Source organism: Manihot esculenta, chromosome 9 (assembly GCF_001659605.2).
Source record: "Manihot esculenta cultivar AM560-2 chromosome 9, M.esculenta_v8, whole genome shotgun sequence".
Classification (NCBI taxonomy): Eukaryota; Viridiplantae; Streptophyta; class Magnoliopsida; order Malpighiales; family Euphorbiaceae; genus Manihot; species Manihot esculenta.
In genome coordinates, this window is record NC_035169.2 from 10,829,765 (window position 1) to 10,841,896 (window position 12,132).

The 12,132-nt window shown below is 37.7% G+C and overlaps 2 protein-coding genes across 2 annotated transcripts; one reads left to right on the forward strand and one right to left on the reverse strand.

Annotated features, from left to right (window-relative positions):
- The first annotated feature begins 631 nt into the window (after window positions 1-631).
- On the forward strand, window positions 632-7,606 carry LOC110623128 (ABC transporter B family member 1). The gene is made up of 11 exons (XM_021768029.2): window positions 632-1,361; window positions 1,468-1,522; window positions 1,634-1,809; window positions 1,907-2,107; window positions 2,249-2,508; window positions 2,592-2,908; window positions 3,030-3,253; window positions 4,129-4,502; window positions 4,644-5,358; window positions 5,559-6,872; window positions 7,006-7,606. Exons 1-10 carry the CDS (start codon window positions 903-905, stop codon window positions 6,837-6,839), a joined length of 4,062 nt encoding a protein of 1,353 aa, XP_021623721.2. The 5' UTR covers window positions 632-902; the 3' UTR covers window positions 6,840-6,872; window positions 7,006-7,606.
- Window positions 7,607-9,087: 1,481 nt separating this feature from the next.
- LOC110622072 (zinc finger protein 593) lies at window positions 9,088-10,641 on the reverse strand. Its single transcript, XM_021766443.2, has 4 exons — window positions 10,469-10,641; window positions 10,195-10,303; window positions 9,947-10,009; window positions 9,088-9,369 (listed from the first exon to the last, which is right to left on the reverse strand). Exons 1-4 carry the CDS (start codon window positions 10,551-10,553, stop codon window positions 9,267-9,269), a joined length of 360 nt encoding a protein of 119 aa, XP_021622135.1. The 5' UTR covers window positions 10,554-10,641; the 3' UTR covers window positions 9,088-9,266.
- Window positions 10,642-12,132: the final 1,491 nt, after the last annotated feature.

Genomic DNA, 12,132 nt, shown 5'->3' on the forward strand with positions numbered 1-12,132 from the left:
ACAAATTCTTGGAATCCCACTGCCTCAAGTTTTAAGAATTCACATTATGTATTAATAGTTTAATATTGTAAGGATGATAGCTGTTTAGATTTTATTTTACAGGAGATATTTATGGCACTGGCCTAAACTGCTCAAGGACAAAAGAAGTTAGCAAGAGCATCCATGTCCAGCTGCAGCTGCCTTTTTGACAAATATAGCTAAGAGTTTATATAGACACTTTTTAGTCTTTGTATTGACACTTCACACAAGATAGTGAAGCGAGGGCGGTAAGGTTAAGTATGAACATGGAGATTTTTTTTCCCTAAGCTTTCTTTCTAGTTTTTAACTTCCCAGTAGTTTTTTTTTTCCCTCTTAACTTGCTAAATTGAAAATCAACCCGACGGTTCTCGACATTCAATGAATAACAGTAGACTCCTATTGGGATTTCTTTCTTTCTTTCTTTCTTTATTTTTTCCAATATTTTTTCCCTTCGACTTTGAAGCTGTTCCAGTCAAAAACCCATCTTCCAGTTTCACACAGTGTTTTTGTCGGGGGGAAACTCTCTCTCTCTCTTAACATGCTCCTGTCGTTGTCTATGTTTTTTACCATATAAGCAAAAACCCAGTCGGTGTTTTGTAGTCAATTAACAGTAGAACAAGGAAAAGTAATTATTTTGACTAGATTCTGCTTGTTTATAGAGTAAAAACTTGGGAAGAAAAAGGTGAAAAAGGAAAAGAAAAACAAAAGAAGGGGTTAAAAAGAGAGAAAATCGGAGGAAAAGCAAAGAAAATGAGCTCAAAAGCCAGATAGACAGGGAGAAGTGAGATAATAAAGAAGAGAGAAGAAGGGTGGTGGTGGTGGATTTGTTGTTTCGATAAAAAGATAAAAAATTAAGCTTAAGCTAAAGTTAGAGAATTTTGCAAATGTCACAAGAGTCTGAAGAGATAAAGACGATTGAGCAGTGGAAATGGTCCGAAATGCAAGGCCTTGAACTCGTGTCTCCTGCTCCTCCTCCTTGTTCTGACCCCTTTAAAACCAACTCTTCTTCCTCCCCTCCTTCAACTTCAACTCTAACAATTGACTCACAACAATTACAAATGGATAACATTAACACTACTCCAAAGAAAGATGGTGGTGGTAGTGTTAGTAATAGTGGTGGCGGTGGTGGTGGAGAGAAGCCAGGGGACGTTGCTACTGTTGGGTTCGTGGAGCTGTTCAGATTCGCTGATGGGTTGGATTATGTGTTGATGGCTATTGGGTCTGTTGGTGCATTAGTTCATGGCTCTTCATTGCCTCTCTTTCTTCGCTTCTTCGCTGATCTTGTTAACTCTTTTGGGTCTAATGCCAATGACATGGATAAGATGATGCAAGAAGTTCTCAAGGTAAAGAAAAAAAGAAAAACATTAACAAATTCACAAGAATCCAATTCTGAGTTCGCATTATATTTAAGTATAATTAACTAGTTTTGGATTTGTTTGAGATTTTCAGTATGCATTTTATTTTCTCATTGTTGGTGCTGCAATCTGGGCGTCTTCCTGGGCAGGTTGTTGCTTCACTCTTTTTTAATTTCTTGTGTTCTGTTTCTGGTTTTTCTTTATTTGCATATATGTTAATGTGAATTTGAAACAGAGATTTTGAATTGGATTGAATACAGAGATATCATGTTGGATGTGGACTGGAGAGAGGCAATCAACCAGGATGAGGATCAAGTACTTAGAAGCAGCTCTGAACCAGGACATTCAATATTTTGACACAGAAGTTCGCACCTCCGACGTGGTTTTCGCCATTAACACTGATGCAGTGATGGTGCAAGATGCCATTAGTGAGAAGGTAAAACAGAACAGAACCAAATTCCCCTGTTCCAGATTTGGGTCATTGTTGATAAAATGTAACCTTTCTTGTTTTGTTCTGTTTCTAATTTTTGCAGTTGGGCAATTTCCTTCACTATATGGCAACTTTTGTGTCTGGATTTGTGGTGGGCTTCACTGCTGTGTGGCAATTAGCTCTAGTCACTCTAGCAGTTGTTCCTCTTATTGCTGTGATTGCAGCAATCCACACAAACACACTAGCTAAGCTATCTGGGAAAAGCCAAGAAGCTTTATCACAAGCAGGAAACATTGTAGAACAGGTAAAGAAAATGAGTGCAACTGTGCCAGTTTCAAATTGATAGCGTCTGTTTTCTTTGTTGGGTTGTGGAGAATATGATTTAGAGTAACTTTTATGCTACAAATTTCATCTGGGTATGAGCTAAATTGAAGCAAAATTGCAGACGATAGTTCAAATTCGGGTTGTTTTGGCATTTGTTGGGGAGTCAAGAGCATTACAAGGCTATTCGTCAGCATTGAAAGTGGCTCAAAGAATCGGTTACAAGAGTGGATTTGCCAAGGGAATGGGATTAGGTGCAACTTATTTTGTTGTTTTTTGCTGCTATGCTCTGCTTCTCTGGTATGGAGGTTATCTTGTTAGACATCACTACACCAATGGAGGACTCGCAATATCCACCATGTTCGCTGTCATGCTTGGAGGATTGTAAGTTGCTCTTTCTCAAATTTCACCATTTCCCTTATACAATCTTCTCTGTTTTTCATTTTTTTTTTGCTAAATGTTGGCAGGGCTTTAGGCCAATCTGCCCCTAGCATGGGTGCATTTGCTAAAGCAAAAGTTGCTGCTACGAAAATTTTTCGAATGATTGATCATAAGCCAGCTGTTGATAGAAACAGTGAATCTGGGTTAGAATTAGACGCAGTTACAGGGCTCGTTGAGCTCAAAAATGTAGATTTCTCCTACCCATCTAGGCCAGAAGTGAGAATCCTCAACAATTTTACCCTGAATGTTCCGGCCGGCAAGACCATAGCTTTGGTTGGCAGCAGTGGATCTGGTAAAAGCACTGTGGTCTCCCTCATTGAGAGATTCTATGATCCCAACTCAGGTAATTTCTGCTGTAGTAAATGTAGTCTTTGATTTTTGAATCTTTGAGTTCATGGTCCAAGTGGGTATTTAATGTTTGAAGAAATTTTATTATTAAAATCAATACTTTTTTCTGCATTTAGGGCAAGTTCTGGTAGATGGGCATGATATAAAGACATTAAAGCTGAGATGGCTGAGACAACAAATAGGGCTTGTGAGCCAAGAGCCTGCCCTGTTTGCCACCTCCATTAAAGAAAATATACTGTTGGGTAGACCTGATGCAGATCAAATTGAGATTGAAGAAGCTGCCAGAGTTGCCAATGCTCATTCATTTATTGTCAAGCTCCCTGAAGGATTTGACACTCAGGTGTGTTGGTTTTTAAAGGCATTATAAGTCTGTAAATATGAGCTAAGGAATCAATTGTGTGATAATCATATGCTTAACTTAGGGAAAAATATAAAAAAGAAAGTATTTTATGTTGTTATGGGTTTTTCACTTGGAAGTTTGTTATTTATTTCAGTTTATATAGTTTAATTTTGTGTCAAAATAGTGATTCGTGGTATCATTCTATTAGCGGACAGTTGTAATTACTAGACCTAGACCTAGATCTAGTGTTTATATTACGAGATACACATATTAAACTATAAATCTTGAAATAAACTACAAAACTCATAAAAAATCTATGAGATCACACAGTACTTTTTTATAGTTTAACCAAACTTAATCAGCTGAAAATCTCTGAAATGAATTTGAAATCCAAAATCTCTCATTATTGAATTAAATGAAGAACTACTCCCATTGACATCCAACCATAATAATTGCTAAAATAAGTGATATCCTATGCAAGTTCAGCAGCTTGTCTTTATGTGAGATGAGGGAGATGGAAGTGGGGTAGAGTTGGTTGCTCTAGAAAGCGAAATGAAATAATGGATCTTGACCACCAGTGGGTTCATGGTTGGTTAGATTTTTTTTTTTTAAACCTTCAATATATTGGGTATTAAATATTGAAAAAGTAGAAAATCATAAATAAAGTATTTTTTAATATGTCTTACAAGTTTGAAAAACATTTAAAAAAATCAAAATTATAAATAAATAAATAAATTATCATGTACTTTCATTTAGTACTTATTTTAAAACTATACCTTAAGCAAGTAAAATACTATATAATATCATAATAATTTTTAAAAAATTTATGTTGAACATCAGTGAGCATGAGTAGAAAATAATATTGAAAATGGCAGGTAGGTGAGAGAGGACTGCAGTTGTCTGGAGGGCAAAAGCAGAGAATAGCTATAGCAAGAGCAATGCTGAAAAATCCTGCTATTCTGCTTTTAGATGAGGCAACAAGTGCACTGGACTCTGAGTCGGAAAAACTGGTGCAGGAAGCTCTTGACAGATTCATGATTGGGAGGACAACACTTGTAATTGCCCACAGGCTCTCAACTATCCGAAAGGCGGATCTTGTAGCAGTACTCCAGCAGGGTAGTGTCACCGAAATTGGAACACATGACGAGCTCATTGCCAAAGGAGAGAATGGTGTTTATGCCAAGCTTATCAGAATGCAGGAAGCAGCTCATGAAACAGCTATGAACAATGCAAGGAAGAGCAGTGCAAGGTTTTTCTATCAACTTCTTTAACTTACTAATTCTATTTCCACTTTAAAACAATTGTTCTAGTGGTTTTTTAAGTGTTAAAAAATATCATGCAATAAAAATATGTGATTAGTTTGTTCGCTAAAAGGGATCTACTTCTGCAGGCCTTCAAGTGCCAGAAACTCTGTGAGCTCACCAATTATTGCACGTAATTCATCTTATGGACGATCACCGTACTCGCGCAGGCTATCAGACTTCTCTACCTCAGATTTTAGTCTCTCCCTTGATGCTGCATACCCTAATTACCGACTTGAAAAGCTTCCTTTTAAAGAGCAAGCTAGTTCATTCTGGCGACTTGCGAAGATGAACTCTCCTGAATGGGTTTATGCGCTAGTTGGTTCTATAGGCTCCGTTGTTTGTGGCTCACTGAGTGCCTTCTTTGCCTATGTCCTCAGTGCTGTTCTCAGTGTTTACTATAATCCAAACCATGCTTATATGAGCAGAGAAATTGGAAAGTATTGCTATTTGTTAATTGGACTTTCATCAGCTGCACTAATTTTCAACACATTGCAGCATTTCTTCTGGGACATTGTAGGAGAGAATCTTACAAAACGAGTGAGGGAGAAAATGCTGGCAGCAGTGCTAAAAAATGAAACGGCGTGGTTCGATCAGGAGGAAAATGAGAGTGCTAGGATTGCAGCGAGATTAGCTCTCGATGCAAATAATGTCCGATCAGCCATTGGAGATAGGATTTCAGTGATTGTACAGAATACAGCACTGATGCTAGTCGCTTGCACTGCCGGGTTTGTTTTGCAGTGGCGCCTCGCCCTTGTCCTTATAGCCGTCTTCCCCTTGGTCGTTGCGGCCACTGTCCTACAGGTTTGTTTCTCTATTGTGTTCATCAGCAGCTTCATCACTTCTCTACTTCTAATGTTGAACTGATAATCATAATGTGCATATTAAGGGGAAAAAGTTTTTGCTAATATTGAACGGAGATGATAATTATAAGCAATGGTTTTTATTTTCCTAATGTCAGCAAAGTTGAATAATGTTGATTACTTTTTATTGGGTTTCCACAGAAAATGTTCATGACTGGTTTCTCTGGAGATCTAGAAGCTGCACATGCCAAAGCCACACAACTAGCAGGAGAGGCCATAGCCAATGTAAGGACAGTTGCTGCTTTCAATTCAGAATCACAGATAGTCGGACTTTTCACCACCAACCTTCAGATTCCTCTCCGACGCTGCTTTTGGAAGGGGCAGATAGCTGGAAGTGGATTTGGAGTAGCCCAGTTTTTGCTCTATGCTTCCTACGCTCTTGGTCTTTGGTATGCTTCTTGGCTGGTGAAGCATGGAATCTCCGATTTCTCAAAGACAATCAGAGTTTTCATGGTCCTTATGGTTTCTGCCAATGGAGCAGCAGAAACATTAACCTTAGCTCCTGACTTTATCAAGGGTGGTCGAGCCATGCGCTCAGTTTTTGAACTACTTGACCGCAAAACAGAAATCGAACCTGATGAACCAGATGCCACTGCAGCTCCTGATCGTCTTCGTGGAGAAGTTGAACTAAAACACATAGACTTTTCTTATCCGACTCGCCCTGACGTCCCAATTTTCCGCGATCTGAATCTTCGTGCAAGAGCTGGAAAAACTCTAGCCCTTGTAGGTCCAAGTGGATGTGGCAAGAGCTCAGTCATTGCACTGGTACAGAGATTCTACGAGCCGTCATCTGGAAGGGTTATAATTGATGGGAAGGACATAAGAAAATACAACCTCAAGTCCCTGAGAAAGCACATTGCTATGGTTCCTCAGGAACCATGCCTCTTTGCTGCTACCATTTATGAAAACATTGCATATGGGCACGAATCAGCAACCGAGGCTGAAATCATTGAAGCTGCTACTTTAGCCAATGCCCATAAATTTATATCAGGATTGCCAGATGGGTATAAAACATTTGTAGGGGAGAGGGGAGTCCAGTTATCTGGAGGACAAAAACAAAGAATTGCCATAGCTCGAGCTCTAGTAAGAAAGGCAGAACTCATGCTACTTGATGAGGCAACAAGTGCATTGGATGCTGAGTCTGAGAGATCAGTCCAGGAGGCTCTTGATCGTGCTTGTTCAGGAAAGACCACCATTGTAGTTGCACACAGACTATCAACTATAAGAAATGCACATGTCATTGCTGTGATCGATGATGGAAAAGTAGCAGAGCAAGGATCTCACTCTCATCTGCTGAAAAATTATCCGGATGGGTGTTACGCTCGGATGATACAGCTGCAAAGGTTCACACATAACCAAGTCATTGGAATGACTTCAGGTTCAAGTTCTAGATCGAAAGACAACGGCGAGAGGGAAGCTTGATGAGATCAACAGAAAGCACCAGCAGTAAGAGGAGTATATTTCCACATACCCTTTGTGATTTTTGAGTATTTTTGTTTCAAGTTCTAATGCCATGGTATAGTATAGTGTTGTGTATCATCTAATTTTTTTTTACCATATATTATCTAATCTTATGAATCTTTCTAAGGAAACGATTATGACAAATACTTCCACGAGTGAAATACAGCGACTGTTTTTACCAAAAGAAGGGAGTTGGTTCCTAGAGGCATCCCTCTTGTATCAGTTTTGTCTCTTCCATTTTGATGGAAGACTGGAATGGGAAGAAAGATATTCAATGACAGAAAATAATTGAGAAAGAAAGGTGGCAACACTCAAAGACAGACCAGACCACAAACTTTGATTTGAATTAGATATGTACTATAAACAAATATGTATAAAAATCTTCATTATGTATTAAATTTTAAAAAAGGAGGAAAATAGGAAGGAGAAGGGACACAAAGGAAATCAATAAGATCTATGTATTTTGAGGCAATAGGTGGTGAAGGACAAGCGTGAAAGAAAAGTTTAGGACATGGGTTGTTTAGCACTTGCAAAATGACGGGAAGAGATGATGGTGTCTAATATTGATAATGGCCTCATGGGATGTTATGTGTCTATGAGTATGTGGGCCATACCTAATCTCTTTGTTAAAGAAATGTAAGGATGTTAGTGGCCACAGACAGAGGTTTGATTGTGTCTTGGCCTTGTTTTGTTTCCAAGTGCTCAAAGCTTCTTCTTTCTTTCTTTTCCTTTTTTTTTTTTTTTTATTAAGGTGCTTTTGGAGTGATATATTGAGCAGTAGCACACTGTTAATACACTGACTATAACTATTGCCCTTGTCTGGATGGGAAGCAGCAAATACTGAAAAACAATGGCAGAGACAGAAATGCCTGAAACATATGATGGCCTTCTTCTTGGTTCTGCAATTATTTGCTGCCGATACAACAGGTGAAAGTTTTGAATTTAGGTCACTTTAGTTGGTTTTGGTTTCTTCAACTATCAGACGACTTCAGTTTCTTCTTTTTTATCCTTTACTGTTGTCAAACTAAAACTCGACTAAATGGTAAATTACTTAAATTGAAGCTAGACTCATGAAACAGAGCAGAGAAGCAGCTTAAAAATAATGATAAAATTGGAGGTCTATTACCTTAAAGATTTAACAACCCCCCCGCCCCCGCATTTGAGGATAGTTAAACTAACATACCTCCGGTGGAACTAAGTATATAGAGATAAAACCAAAAGTATATACTCAGGCACGACTCCAGGAAATTCCACTCACTGTTTCCCTTGAGACCCCAGTGACCTCTAACATTACCTCTTCGGAAAAGATAAAATTTTGTACATTTTCAATTCTTCCCAATTTAGTTTGCAGGCCCAATTATGGAATCTTGCAGAGGCATGTGAGCTTTAAAGCCACCTAGGTATGCTCGACACTTGAACATTCTCTCATTCATAAATACAACTGATCATCAACATTAGCTTTGATCTTAGGAAATGCGACGGGTGTACTGAACAACAATTTTGCAGATCTGGTAATAACAGCATTACTGTTATGATTATACAACCGTTACGATCCAAAAGCAAATGCATTAAGTGCATTGAGAAATTTCTACATCCTCCATCCCTGTGGCCTGCCAACATACTTTAATTTGATGTTTACTAAGTTTCACGTAAAGAAGCTATTTGTATACTTGAGAGGGGGGGGGGGGGGGGGGGGGAAGAAAAGGAAAAAGGGAAGCTCCAGTTATAACCACAAAGACCGACCTGCCCCACATCCAATCCACACATCTGCTATCCCTCAGCTCTTTAGATTTTAGTATTGAAATTATTATATTTTGCAGCTTAACAACCTTGAGTACAGCCCAATAAACTAGGGATTAAATAATACTCGGGGAATTAGGGGACTTTGAAGGAATTGAGAGATGAGAACTAAGAAGAGATACCATAAGTTCAAAACTGAAGCTTTAATAAACTGCTAAACCTAGTTGCCATAAAATATAATTTTTGTGGTTAGCAACATAAAAATCTGGCTTATAATTATCATGCAGTACCACAATGTCTAGTGGTAGAGCATTCCATTCCAAAATCGATGTTAGGCAATGGATTACATATTGTATATCTCAAGGAATATTCACAATACACGGCAGACAAGTAAATATTCAAAATCACAAAACCAAGACCAATACCAGCATAAGTAAATGCACCAAACATTAAGGAAAACATATTACAGTAGGCCAAAAAGAAAAAGAAAATTAATTGCTATTACTTCTGCATCCACACAAGTATCAACCGCTACAAAGACCACTCTTACAGCACCGAGTATCCTCCAACAAGGCCAGTCTCAACTCTCTTATCAGTTGTCATCAAAGCATATATATTACTTTTTTTTTTTTTAAAAAAAAAAGCAGCTCACATAGACATAAGTTTAGGACCGTTATCTGGCATACCCATCCCAGCAGCTAATTCAGCATCTAATTGCGTGTGTGGTGCAGGTCCCATCATTTGCTTCATACTGCACTTGGTAATGGTAGCATCAGATCATATGTACACAGCAAGCATTAGAATTTAATTAAAGACTTTCAGTTAATAGGTGAAGTCGGAAGAAAGTCCTAGTCCTTGGCACATTTCTGTGACCTTAATAACCACTCCCCTAGAACCTTGTCTGTGAAAATATCAAAATTTTCACCTTTAGAAGCCCAGTTACCTAATATAAAAAAGTAGCAATAGTAGATTACTAGGAACCTCCTTCCCCAAAGGAATTAAAATATTAGAGAATCTGCTCTACCATTCAACCTGCACAACTTGGCTAAAATTCCTAGTTTAAAAATTAAGATCAATTTAATATTTGCACAGACCAAGATGGCTGATGCATCTGCAGCTCAAAATAGAACTTCATACAACAGATTAAGCTACTCGGTTCCTTTTAACCCCGATTTCACCATGCTACCGCATTAAGGCATAATGAATAGCACATAGATTATATGAAAATGAGAAAACAACTCTACTCAGGTGGACCATAAAAGAAATCCACGATGATCAGTAACAAAGCTAACAAAGAACATAAACTAGATGAATAGCAAACAGCTTACCGCTTCTTGTGGCGTTTCGTCTTGAAATGCTCATCCCTTATACTGATATTAGCGAAGTATCGACTGAAAATAAGAAAGCAGTAAATTAACAATATATCAACAATTCAAAAAAAAAAAAAAGGACTAAGCCAAATTCCAAACCTCAATTTCACTTGAAATACATCAACACATTCAAAAGCTCAATAAGACCAATCCTTCTCTAATGATTTTTTAAGTAAATAGTTTAGCAATCATTCAAATCAACTTACTCGCAGTGCAAACAGTAATACTGGCCCATGCCAGGCAAGTCCTCGTCAAGGGGCAAGGCCTTCTTCTCCACATCGGGCTTTTGCAGCTCCTCATAGACCGCATCGTCGCGTAAACGAAAAAATATCAATCAAGGAACCACAAAGATGTAAAAGCAAAAGATTTTTCCGTGGGCAAGATTCGAGAAAAAGAAAAGCAGAAAATTGAGAGAAAATTGGATTAATCACGAAAATGAAAAAGGAACTAAATTTTAAAAAATAATGATAGAAAGGATATCTTTGACGAGGAATTTGGAGCGTCGAGCCGTCTTGTGAGAGTATCTTCTCTTCTTCACTTTCCTGCTCGGACACTTGCCTCCCATTTTTTTGAAAATTAGGGTTTTGAGGGAAGGGGGTGTTAAAACCCTAGGTAATTGATCCAGGGACCGAAGAGGAAGAAAAATCGTGCAAGTTCGCGTCTTATAAAATGGATAAACCGACGTCGTTGAAGGTGTTTGGATTGTAGCGTCGTCGTTTCATTCATAAACCATATTTGATTTCTTAAAGGGCCCAAATGACAAGGTTATAGTTAATGGGAATTTAATTTAAAAAATTCAAATAATATATTAAAATATATTTTACCATTTAATTTTAATAATTTAAAAAAATTCATTAATTAATTTTTTTAATTTTGTAAATCTACTGGAAAATATTTTTGACTTGTTCTGTGCTATCAACTCTTATTTTTATCAAAGATAAGAGATTTTATATTAAACCAACAGAAATATTACAAAGCTTAACAAATAAAACTAGAATAAGACCTAACCCAAGGTAGGTTCTACATCCACTAACTCTCTAAGGCCACACAAATAAAAGCCCATCCAAGACCAAACCCTAGAGACACGGGCAAGTCATGACCCATGATCCCAAACCGATTACAAGATAACAGAAGCACCGCTTGATCTCTAGAAAATTCTGCCACTGGAAACGATGGCTCCCACGGCAATAGAGGTAATATTCCCACAATAATAGCTAAGACTTTAGCCATAGAATACAAATTGACAAAAAACAAAGAACCTCCAGAAAAGAGAGAAGAACACCAAGAAGAAGCATCCTTGCATGCAAAATTGGATCTGGTGGGAAGAAGCATGAGACAATGAAAATCGTTCTAGATTCAAAGTCGCCAGCAAAGAGTTGGTAAAGTTGCACCCTTCGGCGTCCCTTTCGCGCCTTCCGAGAAGAGCCACCGCCTCTTTCTCTTGCCAGGAAAAAACACAGTGAGCATATATCTAGACAGTCTTCAACTTGCACAAGAAGCAAAGAAAAAAAGTAGAAGCAACACAGCAACTACAAGAACAGAACAGAACATACATGATATTTAAATATCAATTACAAAATTATCAAATACGCTCTAATTAAAAAATATATATATGATAAGCATGCATGTAGATATCCTCTCCTGAAGTATGTATAAATGAGATTAAGCAAGAGAACATACATGATATATATACAATCTCACCTTATGAATTAAACATGAGTGATGGGAGTAGCAAGTAAGAGAGAAGAGAGAAAACCAACAAGGCATTTGTCTGCACATTGCACCTCCACCTTCCTCTGTTGCTTCTGTTAAGGTTTTTCAGAGAGAAGGTGCAGGTGCAAATGCAGATAAATGAAACTCATCTTGGTTGCCTTAACAATACGTAATAGCTCCTCCCCATTTATATATCATCTCTAAAAATATTTTTATATTATATTATAAAATTTAAATATTTAAAAATAATATTTATTAAATATGATTAAAATTAAAGGGTTTAATAGATAAAAATATGAAAATAGTATGTATTTCATATCTGAAGGAAAACAGCAAAGATAATAAACGTAAGAAGTTAAAAGTGGCGCGTGATGGGGGGATTCAAATCAAATACAGACGCATAAGCATTTCCCAACAGTTGATCACCTGGT

What these genes read in the sequence shown, in the direction of transcription:
- LOC110623128 (XM_021768029.2), top strand. Translation starts at nt 903, where the DNA reads ATGTCACAAGAGTCTGAAGAGATAAAGACGATTGAGCAGTGGAAATGG. An exon ending in GCTGTCATGCTTGGAGGATT is followed by an intron (nt 2,509 to 2,591) that starts GTAAGTTGCTCT and finishes AAATGTTGGCAG; the next exon opens with GGCTTTAGGCCAATCTGCCC. An exon ending in TTGCGGCCACTGTCCTACAG is followed by an intron (nt 5,359 to 5,558) that starts GTTTGTTTCTCT and finishes GGGTTTCCACAG; the next exon opens with AAAATGTTCATGACTGGTTT.
- LOC110622072 (XM_021766443.2), bottom strand. Translation starts at nt 10,553, where the DNA reads ATGGGAGGCAAGTGTCCGAGCAGGAAAGTGAAGAAGAGAAGATACTCT. An exon ending in TATTACTGTTTGCACTGCGA is followed by an intron (nt 10,010 to 10,194) that starts GTAAGTTGATTT and finishes TCTTATTTTCAG; the next exon opens with TCGATACTTCGCTAATATCA. An exon ending in ACGAAACGCCACAAGAAGCG is followed by an intron (nt 9,370 to 9,946) that starts GTAAGCTGTTTG and finishes TACCAAGTGCAG; the next exon opens with TATGAAGCAAATGATGGGAC.